This window comes from Dryas octopetala, chromosome 2, assembly GCF_963921425.1.
Source record: "Dryas octopetala chromosome 2, drDryOcto1.1, whole genome shotgun sequence".
Lineage (NCBI taxonomy): Eukaryota > Viridiplantae > Streptophyta > Magnoliopsida > Rosales > Rosaceae > Dryas > Dryas octopetala.
The window spans coordinates 14,390,080-14,409,047 of NC_141367.1; the positions used below are offsets into that span (position 1 = coordinate 14,390,080).

General features: G+C 41.5%; 2 protein-coding genes across 13 annotated transcripts in view; both read right to left on the reverse strand.

Annotated features, from left to right (window-relative positions):
- Nucleotides 1-7,609: 7,609 nt before the first annotated feature.
- Nucleotides 7,610-10,797, reverse strand: LOC147293312 (folate synthesis bifunctional protein, mitochondrial-like). 4 transcript variants are annotated; one of them, XM_086233147.1, is made up of 4 exons: nucleotides 10,513-10,797; nucleotides 10,285-10,339; nucleotides 9,974-10,104; nucleotides 7,610-9,222 (listed from the first exon to the last, which is right to left on the reverse strand). In XM_086233147.1, the coding sequence occupies exons 3-4, from the start codon at nucleotides 10,038-10,040 to the stop codon at nucleotides 7,748-7,750; spliced, it is 1,542 nt and encodes a 513-aa protein (XP_086089273.1). In that variant the 5' UTR covers nucleotides 10,041-10,104; nucleotides 10,285-10,339; nucleotides 10,513-10,797; the 3' UTR covers nucleotides 7,610-7,747. The 4 variants fall into 4 exon arrangements, with proteins under 4 accessions (XP_086089273.1, XP_086089272.1, XP_086089271.1 ...); XM_086233146.1 differs by having other exon boundaries at nucleotides 10,285-10,345; XM_086233145.1 differs by having other exon boundaries at nucleotides 10,474-10,797.
- A 401-nt stretch (nucleotides 10,798-11,198) lies between these two features.
- Nucleotides 11,199-18,968, reverse strand: part of LOC147293313 (RRM in demeter (DUF1985)) — a 12,008-nt gene continuing 4,238 nt past the window's right edge. For 3 of the 9 annotated variants that reach the window (XM_086233704.1, XM_086233700.1, XM_086233698.1), the window contains 5 exons: nucleotides 14,288-14,400; nucleotides 13,879-13,985; nucleotides 13,728-13,793; nucleotides 13,312-13,562; nucleotides 11,199-12,014 (listed from right to left, as the gene is read on the reverse strand). In XM_086233704.1, the coding sequence (XP_086089830.1) occupies nucleotides 13,965-13,985; nucleotides 14,288-14,400 (134 nt within the window). In that variant the 3' untranslated portion in view covers nucleotides 11,199-12,014; nucleotides 13,312-13,562; nucleotides 13,728-13,793; nucleotides 13,879-13,964. The remainder of the gene's footprint in view (nucleotides 12,015-13,311; nucleotides 13,563-13,727; nucleotides 13,794-13,878; nucleotides 13,986-14,287; nucleotides 14,401-18,968) is intronic. The other 6 variants (XM_086233702.1, XM_086233701.1, XM_086233703.1 and 3 more) reach the window with 6 other exon arrangements.

An 18,968-nucleotide genomic window follows, 5' to 3' on the forward strand; every position in this document is an offset into this window, starting at 1 on the left:
TCTTACCTCAGCGCAGCATTGATGTTATGGAAGTCTGCCAATCTGCGCAACAAGCTAGTTGGATGGACCCTCTCCTTGCATTTCTTAAGCATGGGAACCCACCCGCGGACAAGGCTGAGGCTCGGCGCCTTCGCCATAGAGCTTCTCGGTACACCATTATTAACGACAAATTATACAAGCGGGGTTTCTCCCTGCCATACTTGCGCTGCCTTACCCCCGAACAAGGCGACTATATCCTCCGGGAGATCCATGAAGGGGTCTGTGGCAATCATGCAGGGGCCCACTCTTTAGCCCACAAGGCCATTCGCCAAGGCTATTATTGGCCGACCCTCCGCGCTGATGCAAGGAAGCTCACCCAGAAATGCATCAAGTGCCAAAAATTTGCAACTTTTCCGCACCAACCACCCGAGCCCCTCACTACCATGAACAGTCCTTGGCCCTTTGCCCAATGGGGCATTGACTTAATCGGACCAATGACCGAGGGGAAGGGCAAGGTCAAAATGGCAGTAGTCGCAGTGGACTACTTCACTAAGTGGGCAGAGGCCGAGCCTTTGGCAAAGGCAACCACCCAGACCATCAAGAGCTTTGTATGGAAGAACATAATTTGCCGCTTTGGTCTCCCTTACGCCATTATCACTGACAATGGCAAGCAGTTCGACAACAAAGAGTTCAAGTCATTTTGCTCCGCCTTCAACATCAAGGTTTTCCTTGCCTCTCCTGGTCATCCTAAGGCCAACGGGCAGGTCGAGGCAATCAATAAGACCATTAAACATACCTTGAAGACCAAACTTGATGCAAAGAAGGGAAAGTGGCCTGACCTCCTACCCGAAGTCTTATGGTCCTACCGGACGACTTGTCGATCCTCGACCGGGGAAACCCCCTTTTCTTTGGCCTTTGCTTCTGAAGCCGTCATCCTAGTTGAGGTCGGGCTTTCCTCTTACCGCCTCGACACATTTCAGCCCGAGAACAATGCCGACCAGCTAGCCCTCAGTCTCGACTTAGCTGAAGAGCATCGGGCCCAGGCTGAGCTACACAAGTATGCCTACCAGCAACGAGCCACTCGATACTACAATTCTAAAGTTAAGCCTCGCCACTTCCGAGTGGGGGACTGGGTCCTGCGTAGCACTACCTTGGCCAAAACGGGTGCTCTGAAGCCTAATTGGGAAAGACCGTATGAAGTCATTGAAGTCATCCGCCCAGGCACATACAGGCTCCGCGCCACGACTGGCAAGGAACTCGGCCACCCTTGGCACGCCGAGCACCTCCGCTACTTTTACAAGTAGACAAATGTTGTACCCCCCGGGGACTTTTTCCAATTTTATCTATGTTATCACTTTCAATAAATACAAGTCCTACCACGGACATGTTTTTCTTCATTTTTATTCGAAGTGTTAATTGGCTGTATGGACCCCTGGGCGATCAGACATCCGACCCTGCCCATATCCGCCCCATGCATTCAAGGGAAGCCAAGTACCATGCATTCAGGGTGCGGATATGGCAAATGCATTCAAGGGAAATTAAGTACCATGCATTCACGGGAGAATCAATTTCATGCATCCAAGGGAAACTAAGTACCATGCATTCGAGAAAATTCTGCAATACCATGTATTCAAAAGTAGGGCATCCTACCCCATAACGGGTCGGACACCCTCCAAATCATCCACATAACAATAAGTACAAAACTTAATAATCAAAAGAGTTTGCAAGTTGGCACGGGCCACATCCGACCCGACCATACAACTCAAACCAAAATAGGGCAATGGTCCGCTCACCCCTGCCTCCGGGCCATAAGTGCAACAGACGCCTATTTGGGATCCTCTCCCATACCACGCTCCCCAACTGGGGATGCTCTGTCCTCATGCTCTACCTCCTGGGCACCTTCCTCCGGGATGTCGCCAGGCACTTCGTTGCCAGGCTCTTCGTTGCCAGCCCCTAGCAGACCACGCACGCGGTCCCAGTCAAAGTCAGGGCACATCTCCTCGAGCTCAAATTTGCAATCGCCAAAGCCCATGGCATAGCCGCTGTTATACTCATTGTCCAACTCCTGCCTAGCCTGGTCCACCTCTTGCTTAGCTTGGCTCAGCTCCTACCCGCTCTGCTCCAACTCCTGCCTAGCCTGGTCTGCCTCCTTCCTGGCCTGCAGCAGCTCGGCCTGCAACGCTTGGTTCTGGGCAACCAGGGTACCGACCTTCTCCTCGGCTGAGAGCGCTCTGTCCTTCCACACCACGAAGCTCGACATCTCGTCCTTCATCTTCTCCACCGTGGCCAGGACACTAACATGTGCCTGATAAGTGAAGAACAGTGCCTGCCAGGTCGAGTGCCACGAAAATGTTATCACAAGCTATAAAGTTTAAACTTTGGACATCTCATCATAATATACCACTTTCCCTTACCTGGGACTGCTCAGTAAAGGCCCGCTGCAAAACAGATATCGGCTCAACACCATCGCCAATCACCCGGTCATCCCTTCCTTTCTTCAGGGATCCTCCAAAGTCTGTCACTGCCTGCTGTGCCAGACGATCCTCCTCTGGGACCGGATCAGACGCAGTGGCTGTCCTCTTGCCCTCTCTCCCGGGCTCGGCCGCATCTAATCCCGTCTTCCTTTTCCTCCCGGGAGAAGCCGCCTTCGGAACCTGGGTGTTGGTAGACCCACTATGCCTCATACCCCCGGGCACCGTTGCACCTCTACTTGCATTCCCCTGGGACGAGCCGCCCCCGGCCAACAGCGCCCCCATCATCATCCTCCTCTGAGCGGGCGGGGCATGACCAACCGGTCTACTTGTTTTCTTCGTATTGGCCATTTTCACTGAAAGACAACAAAAAATTCAATGAGCACAAATTATTATCTCATCAACTAATACTCCAAGAGGGGAAGTACAGAAGCTCACCTGGGACTCCGAAGCCGTACTTGGCCAACTTTTCAGGAGACAAGAGGTAGGCAGCGCTCAACTTTCGAGCAGGTCGGCTAAGCACTCTTCGCACCTCTTCCGCGCTACCCTTCGACAATGGAAGTCTCTCCCACTCACCCCCTGCAAAAGCAAACAACAAAAGACTACTATTAGTATAAGCATAACATCAGCTAATAATCTAAGTGTACATAGACCAATGCATCGGCTCAGCCAGGCAACCTATTATGTGGAAATTCGTCGGCACTCTATACGTGGTCATCCTATCACTCCGGCCGAATTCCCAGGCTCCACTCGCGAAAAACCATTTTTTCTTCCATTCCTTATGAGCGTCCGGGTGGCCCACCTGTATTTGGCGAGTCGTACCATCAGTGAACTGCCCGTTTGCCAACTGCGAGCAGTACATCCACCCTCGCAATTTGGGGCTCGACTTAATCTCAAACAAGTTTGAGATTAAGTCGAGCTATTGGGCGTCAGCTGAGCTGGTGCAATCATCTCGGAACAATACATACAGCCCAATTAATGTCCTCCAACTATTGGGCGTCAGCTGAGCTGGTGCAATCCCTAACTTCCTCAACATATACTGGAAATAGGGGTGGAGAGGCAGCCTAAACCCATGGTGGAAACTCTTGGCAAAACACAAAATATGCCCCTCCGGCGGGTCACTCAAGACATCACCCTCTCCCGGGAGGCTCAGATGGATATAATCGGGAATGTGGAACTCCACCCTCAATTTTTCAAGGTCCTCCTCCGTCATCCTGTTCTCACATAACCCATCCACGGACCAGTATGTCTCAGGCACAATGTGCCTACCCACACCACCACAACTGGTGGGCGTCTCTCCATCATCGCTGTCCTCACTACCAGAGCTTTTTCCCTCACTTCCCATCACCATGGACAAGCTCTCCTGGACGGTCTTGAGCACTTTTCCCACCCCCATATTTCCACACCCCATCCGGGGTCGGAGCATATTGGGCCTCATCGGCGTCCCGTCACTTGTGGACGCCCGATCAGACTCTCCCTCATCCGTAGAACTGTTCTCATCTGAGGAAGCCATGAAATGTCCGACTTCAGTGCACCTGCCCACCCAAGACAAACCACAAATCAAGATGGGAAGTGCCCGGCACACCAAGACAACACCATGGACATTTCAGATTAATACCGGTTTCCTACCCCCCGTATGTGCTCGGATACACCCAATTTGACAACATTCACCCTTTCACATGCTCAGCCACCAATCATTTATCAAAGCCAGTATTCACAATATCAATTCAAGCAGACAAGCAATAAAAAATCAAGCCTTTACCTGTGTTCCGCGGCTCCAATGGCTCAACCGGGTTCCGACCCACTTATCTTGTCTCCTCAGTACCTAGCCAAAAACACAACACCCAATAAGTTACAGTCCAAAAATGAAGGCATGCTGCCTACCCAATGCTGGGCACGGCTCATACCCAGTTGCACCTCCACCTGCCCCTACTCACATCATCCACAAAATTCACAAACAGAATTCCAAGGTCTGCCTCAGGCTGGACGACCACAACTTCTCAAAGTTCTCAATTTTCAAAGGAAAAATCAATATATCAAGTGGGTGGAAAAATTCTTATTTGAATTACCTCAAAGTGTGAAAATTGACCCAACCCGAGCCCACTGCTGCAAGCAACCCGAGCCCACGGCGCTGCACCAAGTGCTCCGAGCCGAGCAGCCCACTGCTCCGAGCCGACCAGCCCCCTCCGGCCCCTCCCACGCACGACAAGGCGAGCAGAGCACTTCGCCTGCCCCGAGCCCGAGCCCACTGAAAAAATCACGCACAGGCGTTCAGCCCCGAGCCCCCTCACAGCCTCGGCCCGAGCTGAGCAGCAGCACCCCCCCCCAGCGGCGCGACTTCCGAGCTCGGCAGGTCCGGCCTGAGCCCACACCACCCCCCCGAGCCCGGAGTCCGGCCCGCGCCCCTCTTCTTCCAAGTCGGTACTCTTCTGACCCACGCGCAGCACAACCCAAGACGATCCGACCCGCGCACTTCCTCTCCGGCCCGAGCTCAGCAGATCCGGCCACACACCCTTCCGACCCGCCGACCCGAGCAACACTCCAGCCCACCCGAGCCGAGCCCAACACTCGCCCGAGCTCGCCTCTTCTCTTCCGACCCACGCAGAAATCCGACCCGAGCCCTCTCCTGCTTCAATCCGACCCGCGCACAAGCACTCCTCCCCAAAGCGAGATCCGGCCACCCAACTTTTCCGGCCCGAGCCCTCCCCTCACAAATCCCACCCGAGCAGTTTTTCTTTTTCTCCTATTTCGCAAAACACAGCTGCCTCTTTGAGTTGTTTTTAATATCAACTCTCTCTCTCTCCCATATAATGCTACAGTACCAAGTGTGAAATTTGGGGTGGGTATTTTATATGTGGACTCTACCACTCTATTTTAGAATCTTATTTACAGAAGGCAACATCCCACCATTAAAATCGGTCGAGGTTTACTGGGATTACATAAAGTGTCTACTGCTCGGAATACAGGGTGATCAGAAATTCAAAAAAAAAAAAAAAAAAGTGTCATCTGTAATCCCCAAGCTTTCCTGCAGTACAGCTTTTCTTGCTAAGGAACTTGGGGGACTTCTAGACAGTAGCTTAAGCAGGAACAAGTGTATGGTTACTTGTCGTTCTGCTCGGACTCTTTTGTGTACAAAGTTCCCAACCAAGAAGTATCTTTTGCTCGGAAACTTGGGGGACTTCTGTTCGTACGACTAATCATCTCGGCATAACGACAAGTCACACAAGGCCTAACACCATGCTGTTTGGGCCTAGACCCAAAAGACTAAGCCCTTCCTGGGCTCCTAGCCCATGATCTACTAGGCTTCGGCCTCATGGGCTCCGGCCCCCTGGGCCCCGGCCTCTTAGGCTCCGGCCTCGCAAGCTCAAGCCTCCCGGGCCCCCGACCCGTGTCAACTCACTCAGATCCTCGAGACCGGTGCCACGTGGCGCTCCTACAGTGCAAGTCACCACAAAGAACACGTGTCGTCACCGGATTGGTTGACACTCTTCCAAAGGTACTATAAAAGAGGTACCTTCTTGTCACAAAAGGACAACTGAAATCATTATTATACTATTCACTCACTCTGCTCTCAGATCTCTCTGAACACTGACTTGAGCGTCGGAGGAGCTTTGGCCGGCACCACACCGGTGCCCTTCCCGCTCACTTTTGTGTACTTGCGCAGGGTGCTTTGGATATCATTCTCTCTCATTCCTCACCAGTCGGACCCAGCTACCCGTTCCTGCCCCACTTCGACGTGTCATCCACTCAGTGGTGGGTCAACGGGCCTACGTGGTTCGACTCGACGTTGACTGCTTTACCATTTTTGAGCATCAACAAAAACTAAATCTATAGATGGATGAGAAAACCCAGAAACGGGAGCAGCCGGATAAGGATATGAAGCCAGAAAGCTTGCAAAATGGGAATTTGGTGGAATGGGCGGGTGTGGACAAGCAGAAACAGGATGACCCGAACTGTTGCAGTATGAGCACCAAATGACAGGATGAGCACTGAATATACTAGCAGGTGGAGTTGGGGATAACTGTTGCTGCACTGGCTGGGGCTGCTAGTTCCAGAAAGGAGACCACGAAGATTGCTGTTGCTGCAGCCTCTTCCACGCCCACAGCCTCGACCGCCACGACCTCGATGGAAGGAACTGCCACCACGAAAGCCAAACTGAGAAGAAGATGGACCACGAGACTGGGGAGAAGAAGCAGTAACATGTTGGGCTGCAACAAGAGCATTAGAAGAGGCAGCATCATTGAGACGTGAATTTTGCGCTTCAAAAGATAACAACCCGAGAGCGAAGATCGAGAAACTGGGACAGTAGGGGAAAGTTGAGAATTGCGTCACAAGCATAGAGTAATCGGTGCCTAAGCCACGTAAAACAACAGTCACCAAGTCATTATTGGATACCGGTTCATTGATCATAGCGAGAGCATGGAAAGAGAAAGATAAGAAGACTCACATTCACAAAGGGTCTAGGAATGGATCATTGGATTGAGAATTGCAGGAAGAAGTCTACAAAGGTAGATGAAGATGCAATTGGGAGACCAAGAGACTCACATTCTGAGCAGATGGAAAAAAAACAAGAAGGGAGCAGTTAGGAAAAGTCGATGAGGTATTAGGATACATAACGCATTCGCAGAAAGTTCTTATCTCAAGAGGAACTAGATATAGATTGTACGGATCATCAACGTAAAGCCAAAGTATATAGCTTGACATGAGTTAGGAAGGTTCCAAAGAGAAGTTGAAAAGAATGCAAGCCAACAGTAACGAAAAAAATATTCCAAAATTAGGGACATGCAAGATGGTGGAGATAAATTGGGGAGTAGAAGCTTAATTGAAACAGTTGAGAAGCAAAAGGAATGCGTGAAAACTTCTCTAAAGGATTTTGAAGCTCAGCATCAGGGTGTGCAAAATGATGTGATAAGATTAAAGGACACATGTTTGTGTTGGACTCGAAAAGCAACTCCTGCTGCCGGCAGAAATAGAGAGCTTAGAAAAATGTAAAGGAAAAACAGGAACTTTCTAAAGAATCGCAACAAGCCAAAGATGAAGACACATCTTGATGGTCTCAGGCAGGAATATGAGAATCTGAGTAAGTCGGTGGATAAGCTCAGTATTGCTGTTAGAAAAAATAGTGATGAGGCTTTAATTCAGTGTCGGGTCAGCCACAATATGGTTACTCTCACCTTCCCTTCAAGAGTAATTTGCTTCTTCTATCCTTTACTGACAAAGTGCCAAAAACACTTTTAGATAATCAAAGGAATACCAAAAACATGTTCTATTGAAGAAATAAATTATTAACAATTTTTCTAAGCTGGACTAAGAGATCTCTTATGTCTCAGCATTGCATCACATAGCTTCACAGCATCTAGATTATCTCTTACATTATGCACTCTTACAATATTTGCTCCGCCCAAAATTGCAGCAGTGACAGCAGCAACAGTAGCAGGATCTCTATCAATTGCAGCAGTGCGAGTACAAATTTCACCTAAAAATTTCTTTCTGGAAGGTCCAATCAATTTGGGTGCATGAGACAAAGCTAAACTTTTCGTCCCAATCTCTGCTTGAATATTTGGTAATCCCGTTAAGATGTCCAAATTGTGTTCAGTGTTCTTTGAGAATCCAATTCCAGGGTCAATGATTATCCTCCAAGCTGGGATGCCTAATAGTTCCGCATCTCTCACCCTCAAGTATAACTCAGAGGCAACCTGCTTACAAACATTATCATATTGCAGATTCTCACCATTCTGCATTATAGACGGATCCCCCCTCATGTGCATTGCAATGTAAGGGACCCCAAGGCCTGCAACAACACTAAGCATGTTAGAGTCCAACTGCCCAGCAGATACATCATTTACAATATGAGCCCCTTTACTGACTGCTTCTGAAGCAACTTCTGAATAAAATGTATCCACAGATACAATCTTTCCCTTTACTTCAGGCATCCCAAGGACTGCTTCTAAGACAGGGATTAGTCTATCCAATTCTTGTTCAACTGAAATCCTAGTGGCCATTGGTCGCGTAGACTGTGCACCAATATCAATCATATCTGCCCCTTCTGAAATCATTGAGCGAACTTGAGAAATTGCTGCCTCCACAGAAAAGTACTTTCCTCCATCACTAAAACTATCTGGGGTCAAATTAAGGATACCCATGACTGAGGTTTTCGTTGACCACTCCCACAAGCCATTTCCAACAGGCAAAACCCTCTTCAGACCTTCCTTTCCAATAATGGATTCGCCACCCAATTTCTCCCAACAATCAAAAAGCCCACCAGAATGCATTGAGAAAGAATGCCAACAAGCGACTGTATCGCTATCAATAGTTGATCCTAGCAAATCCAGTAGTGGGGCCATTACAAATGGTCTTTCCCAAATTCTTTCATGGGGGATTGTAAGGATCTCAGAACTGACTCTAAATTTTCCATAGAACAATATATCCAAGTCAATCAGCCTGGGACCATACCTTAGACCATGAGTACGACCCATGTCCTTTTCAATTTTCTTCAGTGCTCCTAATAACTCATGAGGCCCAAGTTTTGTAAAAGCTCTGACAGCAGAGTTGAGAAAATTAGGCTGATCAGTCACATAGGCCGGTGCTGTCTCGTACAAACAACCATGTCTTGTGATGTGTATGCCTGATTTTCTCATTAACTGCAAGGCTTCATTGAAATTATGCAGTCTGTCACCCACATTGCTCCCCAAAGCAATCACTACTTCCTGATCTTGAGAATGAACTTCTACTGAGGAATTTTGGGATGAATGTATGAAGGAAAACCATGAAGCTGCATTGAAGATGAAAAAAAGTATCAGGAAACTGGCTTAGACAGTTTTTATTTTTTATAGGAACCAAACTTTTATTAAAGAAGACACACAATGATACAGTACAGTGGATGAGATATCCACTGACAGCAAATAACTATACCATATTCATATCAAAATCGGAAATTGCATAAAACAATAGGACTATAAAAAGCTGCATTCCAGACTACGAGTAATGCTGAAAAAATATCTCCCTAAACTCTGAAGAAGCTGAGGCCCATAAAGATGCCCAAAAACAAACCCTCCCCACAAGTGGCCCAAATCCTCCACTCTCATCCCCGCAAATATTTTTCTATTCCTCTCCATCCATATTACCCAGAAAATGGTCATAACTAATAAACTGGCTTAGATAAGTTACTTCCTCTATACTCATAACTAATAAGCATTATTGAGACCAACCCATATCTGTCAAATTTTGCCTCGTGGACTGCTTTTGTTGCCATTATATAAGTAAAGATCGCTTCACAAGAATGAAAACTCTACAAATTACACAACTACAAGTGACCTCTGCAAATATTTTATGACTACCGTTAGATGGGAGACTACATAATTTGGGTTAGAATATATCAACTCCTTTCATCCTCACCTCTGACAACAATTCTGTGTGATATTCAACTTAACAAACATTGAATGGTTCAAAATTTCAACAATCACTCAGCGAATCTGGGCTCTTATATACAAATATAAAACAGACTAAATTGAATTTAGATTCACCTTGACAATACTTTGTGACACCATTCAATCGACTTATGGTGGGCACGAGCTGCTTGAATATATTCATGTTTGTTATGAGTGGCTTATCATCAAAGTGAAGTTGAAATTGGTATTCTATCCCTCCAAAGTCTCTGCAGTTATAAAATTCACATGACTATTGGTCATTTAATTACAAGATAGAAACATTCACAAACAACAAAAGTAGGTGATAACCGTGATATATAATATAGGATAGCAATCACCATTTTCACATTCAAAGGACCTACTTGAAAGGAATTGAATTGGGCAAATCACAGGGAAAGTAAACTTACTCAAAGTGCCTAGTTCAATAGTCCAGACAGGACATCACTATTGTTCTGCACTCCACTGCAACTTAAAACACAAACAAACAATAAAACAAACACCTGGTGAGCATAACGCATTGTGCAAGGTTGCTCCATTGCGATGCAGCACAAATGAAAACATTGGACAATACGATAGATGGAAATAAAGCCACAAACCAAAGAAATTGAATACGGGATTGGATGCACACTGCAGACCTGTGTCTGTGTGAAGCTGCAGAGAGAAAAGAGTGCCCCAATAGAGATGGTTAGAGTTAGAGATGAATTTTAGGGTGACGACATAGTAATGGGTCATGGCCCATGGCCCATGGGACTATTTGGTGGAGTCACTGGTTGAGCTTTTGTTTGTAGAGCTAGTTTTGGGTGCAGCTGCCAGTTTGATGATATCGATTTGGATGAGAACTCATTATATGATCTCACGTAGTGGTTTTATCTCTCCAAGTTAAATTTCACTGTTAAAAAGTGCAGTGCAATGGCCTAAGGGATCAGCCCCAAAAGCGCCAACTTATCTCAAAGATTATTTTTAGAAATAATGGGTGCGTATCTCTGCTATTTTGAGTAAGGCCTTGTTACCTTGTAATACCTTTTCGCACGTTTTGATAATATTGAATATTTTTAGGCACATAATATGAGGTGTTGGTTTCTTTATTTCTGCTGTCATGTGTTTTCTTATTAGAGGCTTGTGTTCCAAGACATTTGCCCTATCAAATGCAGAGCACTTTGGGGTTATTACTGCTTTTTGTTGTTGTGTTAATTACAATGTAATTGATCGATTAGATCGTTTAAATAGGGGGACACCAGAAAGACTAATCTTATTTAGAAAATGTATGAATGAAAATTGAAGCATTACAATTACTACAAAACAGGGCCAGTGGGAAACAAAACATGGTATGCCTGCCCACCACTAATTAATATGATAATATTGTTTCAACTGCTTGATTTGAATTCTTCAGGAACACCTTTCTACCAATTTTTCAATCTCAGCAGGATACATCTACTATTTTTTATAACCGAAACCAATAAGAGACACTTTAATTTTCTACTAAATCCTATTATATGATCTTTATCATAATCAGGCGATTTTCTTTACCTTTCAGGTCTATGGCTTTTCAGATTACAACCGAAATCCCACACAGTAATCACTTCTCTACAACTGCACAATATACCAGCACTTGTTATTGTTCCCTTCAGCATGAGCCTTTTACACTGATCCATATAGAAGACTAGCATTTTCTTCAATTATATGAAAATCAAATCAACCATGACATGATTGCTCTTTTATCCTTGACAATCTTTATAGGCTTCTACTGGACCCAACACGATTTTTAAGTGAATATCAAGCTGTCTTTTATTCCTAGACTTTTTTGGTGCTTGAACACTTGTTAATGCACTGTATTAGCCATATTCTTCAGAGGACGACTCTCCATCACCTTGCCAAATTCCCACTTGAGCGTGCACAACTTCAGCCATTTGATCAACATTTGTTTCCTGTTTTGGGTTGCATACACTTATATTAACATCAATGTTGTTGTTCTGCGCTTGTCTTCTTTGAGGTCTTCTTGTATAATCTGGATCATCAAAATATTTGTTTCTATCACTCTGCTTTCAAACTTCAAACTGCTCCAATTATTCTCATAAATTTTATTTTGCTTTTCAATTTCTGTGCTCGTTTACCATTGTTGCGTCCAAGAGTCTTCCTGCTTTGGTTCAGCAAAACAAAACAACAAAACAAAACAAAACTTAAGACAGTAACTTTGGAAGAAATATGGTTGGCGATATAGACAATCAGAATCAGATTGATTTTTGTCAAAATAAACATCAATTTGATTCATCTCTGATGCGTTATTATTGGTTGACGTCATTTTTCCTTATGTTTCATCCAAATTTAACACATATATACTTGGCATTAGCATAAGGTAATTAAAATTTATGGTTATATTCACTGTATATAAAGCAATTAAAACCTAACAGCTAGCTTTTACCTAGTAAATATTAACTGTCATAAGTGCATGTCGAGGACTGGCCTAGGTTTATTTAAGAAACAAAAACTTTATTGCAAAAGCCAGCAAAGTACAATACCTAGCAGTGAAAGAAAGATCCACTGGCCAAACAGATCAAACACAACCTTTCTACAATGTCCAGCAGTGTACAAAAATACAATACAGGATCATCAATCAACAACAGAGGCTACACCAAACAGCAAAGGGCTACCCATGCATACAGGATCATCACCTAACCCTAAACCCTAATACTACTAGTAACTTTTCCTTGTGTCTTAACCATGCATGCATAACCATATAATGGAATTAAGATAGTTGGGTGATACCATATGGGTGCCACTCTACTTTAGCGGAAGACTAACTGCTTTTGTCAAAGGAAAGAGGGCTAGGGTTCTGTGCAGTTGCTGAAGGAATGAGGATAACTGTCTTGTGGGTGGTTTGGATGGAGAGGAATATGAGGATATCTGATGATTATAAGGGGGTGGCAATGGAGGAACTGTGGGAGAGGGTGAGGTTTTCTCTTTACTATGGGCTTCAGTCCCAACAAAATTTAAGGATCAACCTCTTTTGACTATACTGCTAGATTGGACGGCAGCTTTATGATAATTTCGTACTTGGAAGCTTTTTATAGTTTTAATTCTTATGTAGATAGATGTGTTTGTTTTCAACAATGGTCCTTGTCTGCTGCTATTGTACAATTCCATGAAATGATTAATAAACTTTGTTTATTTTCAGAAGAAAAAAAAAAATTGTACTGCAAAATCAAAATCATCTTCTTAAATTAATGCTAAATTTTGCAGAACTAGCCCTCTCTTTGTGCATTCTGCATGTTTGGCAGGAACTGCTATTGTTCGACATTTTCTATGTATTATTATGTATTTTGAAATTATAAATTTATTACCTTAATGAGTTAATGTGACTCAACTATTAATTTAGTATGATGTATACTCAAACTAAGCAGATAAATTAATATGAAGAATTGAAGTTAGTAGCATACCTAAAAGCAGAATTGAAAATTCCCCCTGTTGTAGATAGACCTAGCTAGTAGACACAGGTATTTCATTGTAAATCACTTTTACATCTGTAACTTGGATCATTATGTAGTAAACCCTGTATCTTCATTTTTCTGTTACCTTTGAATATAGTTTATAGAGAAGTTCCAGAGTATACTGTCCGTCTTGGCAAATTCCATATCCAACCCCTTGGAACATCAATTGGGTTCACACTAGAATCATGATCTGTGAACATCTGCATGGTGATAGAACTATGTTTACACATCTAGAAATTAATGGATTTAATATTCTGGTTGGCAGAAGTGGATAAAGTAGTCAATAGCTCTTTGGACTGCTATTAACTTAATCCAGACTGTACATAGTAGATAAACATAAAGAGATTAGTTTTAATAAGACTTGCCTCTTTAATTTGAAAGTATGTGCCATTGAGTTGAAAGCTCCCGCTCATTGCTGTTCTACAAGGAATCTGTGACAAGTTGATTAAATTTCAGTAAACTGCAGTTAGTATATTTTGTTGCTTTTACCATATTATCACAATCAGTTTTCCTCACCAAAATTGACCAAAGGTATAATTGCATGCAAGGCTACATCATTCAATAACCAAGTTGCATTGGCAGCATAAAGCTCCACAGTGAAACTAGATCTTGGCATCTCTTGACTGAATGAAACAGAAAATAGATTAATTTATGGGAAAATCTGGAGTTTCACCCAACTGCAGTCCTCAAAAATGAAATTATACACAACTAAGTCATAATCATATAGACACAAATTTTTTTTTGGGGAGGGGGGGAGAAAGAAGCCAATGAAATGGAAAGGAGGGAGGACAGTGTGTGTGAGTGTGCACACAAACAGCGTAGCTATTTAACGCAAATGCACATGAGGCTGGCTGCATAAAGTAGGATAAAAGCCCATAAAAATTTGCTTCATCTATTAAAATTCCACTCAAAGAAATTAATTTACCTGGCTATGATAAAGAATAGAATTTACACGAATCACAAGAACACCACCAATTGGAGATGGTACAGCAAGTAGCTTGTAGGCATCATGTGGGAGATTCTGACAAGCATAAGCATCTGCCGATCAAATACATCCCTTGAATGAATATTGTCCTTTTTGAAAAGAGATTTCAACAAACTCATTTAAGGAAATTACAGCTGATTGAATACAGTTGTCTTGGATTTCTTATTGGCTGTTGGTAGATGATTGGATGTTTGTGTGATGGCAAATATACTTAAGGGAAAGGAGCCATCCGATAAAGAATTCTTTATTATGACTCATAAGAGAAAGGATGGGTCTTGGGTTGAATCTACTCTAGAGGATGTGATGGTATATAACCAGTTTTACATCAAATGGAAAATCATTATTTCATTTAAAATACTTCCATGTAGTGAATTCTAAAATTCATCTCTTTTTGTATTATGAAAGACTAGATACGAGGAGGCTACTAATAAATTTTTTTGATGAGAGGCTACTAATAAATTTTCAGACAGTATAGGTTCAGTCAAGCATGAACCCTAGCAACGCTACAGTGCTACTGGAAAGGCAAGACAAAAAGAAGAAATGGAGAGGATGAAGGTGCAAATGAGAGGGGATGAATGCACAAATGGAAGAGAGATTGAATGAGGTAACTTCAACATATGAGGTAAAATGTGATACAAAGCAACCAAAATATGACACAATGCAAGAAATTTTAGACTAAGTCATGAGGCAAATGGGTCGTGTTTCATCACGCACTAGAACAGAAAAGGGCTTTTATAGCACTCAAAAAACGCTATAAAAACCCTTTTATAGCGTTATTGAAAACGCTATGTCAGCCGACGTTATAATAGACCCAAGGTCTTTTATAGCATTTTTGGAATGCTATTAAAAAAAACCTTTCTATAGCATTTTTAAAATGCTATAAAAGATATATATAATAGCGTGATCGAAATGCTATAGAAATATATACCATAGCAATTTTAAAATGCTATTATTGTGGCTTTTAATAGCATATGTGTTGCTAGTGTTTAGAATACTATTATAGTTCTTTTTATACCTTTTCCATAGCATTTTTTCCATGTCATTTTTTTGTTGCTTTCAAGAGTAAATTATATAATGCTGTCAATAGTAAATGGTAAGACACATCTCATTAAATGACCTCAAAAGAATCAATTAAGTGTATTACATAAGGCTCAATAAGTACAATAATGTCTCATGTTTTCCCTATATAACAGTAATGCATATATTAGGCCCTATAGAAACAAACACAACTAAATCAATTTGCTACTTCCTATAAGCAAGCATCCAATTCCAATAGCTGAGTGTCCCTAAGCTGCCAAAAGAAAATACCAATTATAAGAAACTAATAAAACAAAATTACACTTATAAAAAATCAAAATGAGTACTTGAGCTAGCATACAAGAAGAACACCATAAGTCAAGTACTTGAGCTATTAAATCAAAACAAGTGCTTGAGCTAGCTAAATCAACACATGTTATATCAATTCACATATCCCTCCATATTAGCATATCTAGATATTGTGCAGGAAATCAAAACTAAACAAATGAACTGTGTTGGCCCATATCTACTTCATATTTAATTAACTATATAATAGAATATTTTTCCAATTTGGCCAAGCTTCAATTTCATACACAAGGTTCACCAACTGATAAATATATATATATAACATATTTGGAAGACATTCAAATGACAAATGTACTTTCTAAGGTAGATAAAACAACCCATTATTTTTTTCCCATAAAAAAAATGCATTGAAAAGTCAGATTCGACAAGGTAGCAGTCAAACAAGGCACAATATATAGGTCACCCCAGGGTGCACCTCCATATCCACCCCAAGACATTATAGGACATATTATTAGAGTAAAGCTAGAGAATAATACAGTAAACATAAAACACAGCTACTCTTTGTTTTTCATTAATCCATCCAATTGTCATAATCTGTTAAGTAAAAAAATAAGTTTTAGAGTACAGGTATTTTTTACTTAATAATCATCACAGTATTTGGTAACTTAAATAAATACCTTAAAAACTTTGGTGAGTAGAATGCATAAGACAGAGGAGAAGACCATGTGAAGTAGAGTCAATCCAAGAGGATAAGGAAAGTTTATTTCCTTGGACGACAAAACCCGCTGCATTCCAAAGTTCAAACAAAAACCTTATGTTATATATTCTTGTAAAACAACCTCTTACAAAATTGTATCTCCACTTACTCATATTAGACAACAATGTAAAAATAGGTACTAAGAAAATATTTGCCACATGCATATTGTAATAAAGGTTTAGAACATCTAAAATTACTTTTATGTCTAATATAAAGAAGTATTACCCTACACCCAGCCATCAATGCTATTAAATGATTCAAATTAATTTGTCAGATAACAGCCTGCCATGAGATCCATATACATAGATTTTCTGCCCACAGATTAATTATATCATATAATATATGCCCCTCAAATAATTAATTAAGTCTACCTAGCTTTGAAAAAGGTATGCTCAACTCCAAGTCTGCATGTAGACAGCGACAGAGACACTTATATACAGAACTATATAACATATTACATATGAGAGAATAATATATGCAATAACTCTTCCTCAGACATATGAGAGAATTAATGATTGTTCATTTGTTAAACACTTAAACATGTTTATTTACTTGTTTCTGCTCAAGTTAAAATGTTAATGAAAAAAGCTTGGTAAGGCTAGCTATATATATATATATAATAACACTAGCTAACTACTTGAGCTGTGTCTTAATTTGTGGGACTTGAGACCCACTAGTAGCAGAGAGGGGACCTTTGAAACCCATGAAGATTGAAGATCGACTTAATTAATTAGCACAAAAAAGAAAAAATTAATTAATTAACAAAGATTTTCAACCAAAGATTAAGGAAATGGAATCAATAAATATAAGTAGAACGTACTTTCAATATATATGCATGCAAATTGCAATGTGATAATGAATGAATGTATACCTGGGAGGACCAAGGCTCACATCTCTTGAGGTCAACCTCTGCAATGTGGAGTTGAAGGACGATAAACAAAGAATGCCATTGCTGCTTTGTCCCTCTCACACTTAAATAAGCATGTCTGCAAAATAGGAATGGAGAAGAAAAAAAAGGAAGAAAATAAAACGAAACAAAACAAAGCCAACCAATATAGGAAGCAGAACCTGGAAATCACAGATAGAATTAAGAAAACTGAACAATTCGAAGTTTAAGTGGAAACCCAGATCAAATTCACACTCCTATAAGCACCATTGCAATCACTAATTCTTAAACAGATTAGCTCTTTGTGATGCAGAAAAAAATTTCATTAAATGTACAATTGTTTTCCATTATTCCATAAGCTTATACTAATAACAAAGGTAGAAATGAAGCCAATTCATTCCCAAAATTCCACTGATAAAAATCTGTAAATCATTTTAGAATTAACGTACTCATTTAAGTTTTGAGGCTTTAACACGCAACACACAGGGGCACAACTTCTTTTTAATGGGTTTATCAAATTCACATTATAAATAAAACCCAACAATTAGAAATTCAAAAGAAACACAAACGACTCTTTACTCCGGCCAACAATCAAAGTCATACACATGAAAAATCAAATGTTCATGAAGGGTAAGCAACATAAGTATATGATACCCTTTTCTACAAGCTTATGTCCCAACTGCATTTTCAGAAAATAAAAGTCCAAGAATCAATCGTTTGCTAGTTAAACCTAACAAGTACATCACTAGGTATAAACTTTCATAAATTGAAAACAAATGGCAGACTGAGATGTGCAGGTTTCATACTTTGGTTTCAAACTCAAGCTAAAAACACCAACATTTAAATTTCAAAATCACAAACCATGTACGAGTTCATAAATTTCTAATCTAAATATAATGTCAAAAACACAAGTCTGAATTCTGAACCTTACAATCTAGTGAGTTTGAATCCCTCACTCGAGATACCCAAAATCACAACTCTGAAAAACCCAAAGCTAATCCACCAGGATTGTACTGCTGGAACAATTTGTGAAAGTCTGCAAAAATTATAAATAAATAAAAAAAGAGTAAACCCATGAGGAGGAAATTGAAAGAGACCCACATCCACATATGAACGCATATAGATTTATAGAAGAAGAAAGAGACAAACCAATGTCAATTAGATGAAAGAGACCCACATCCCTGAAGTCACTGAAAACTTCTTCCCTAACCCAAAACTGAAATACATAGAGAAATTAATTAGAGGCATAGAGAAATTGATTGATCAAAAATCCCTAACCCTAACCCAAAATTGAAATACCCATGAAAGAGAAATAGGGAGGAGGAAGAGGAAGAGGATAGGCAAGACAAATAGAAGAAGTAAATATGCTTACCCATGGCTGAAGGAGAAGGAGAGTAAAACCATCGTGTGTCATACTGGAGAAATCGTCACTTTCTCAAAGAAGGAGAGTAAAACGAAGAGAGGGAATTCACTTTCCTTTACTTTCCTCAGCCCGAGCCTTTACTTTCCTTTGCCGCTCGTGTATAATTTAGATGGGCTTGTTATAATAGATGGGCTTGTTTCTGTAGCGTTTTTTTTCAAATGATGCTATTATTATATTGTATATAATAGCACAATTGAAAAAATGCTATAATTAAATGCTATCATAGCCCTCT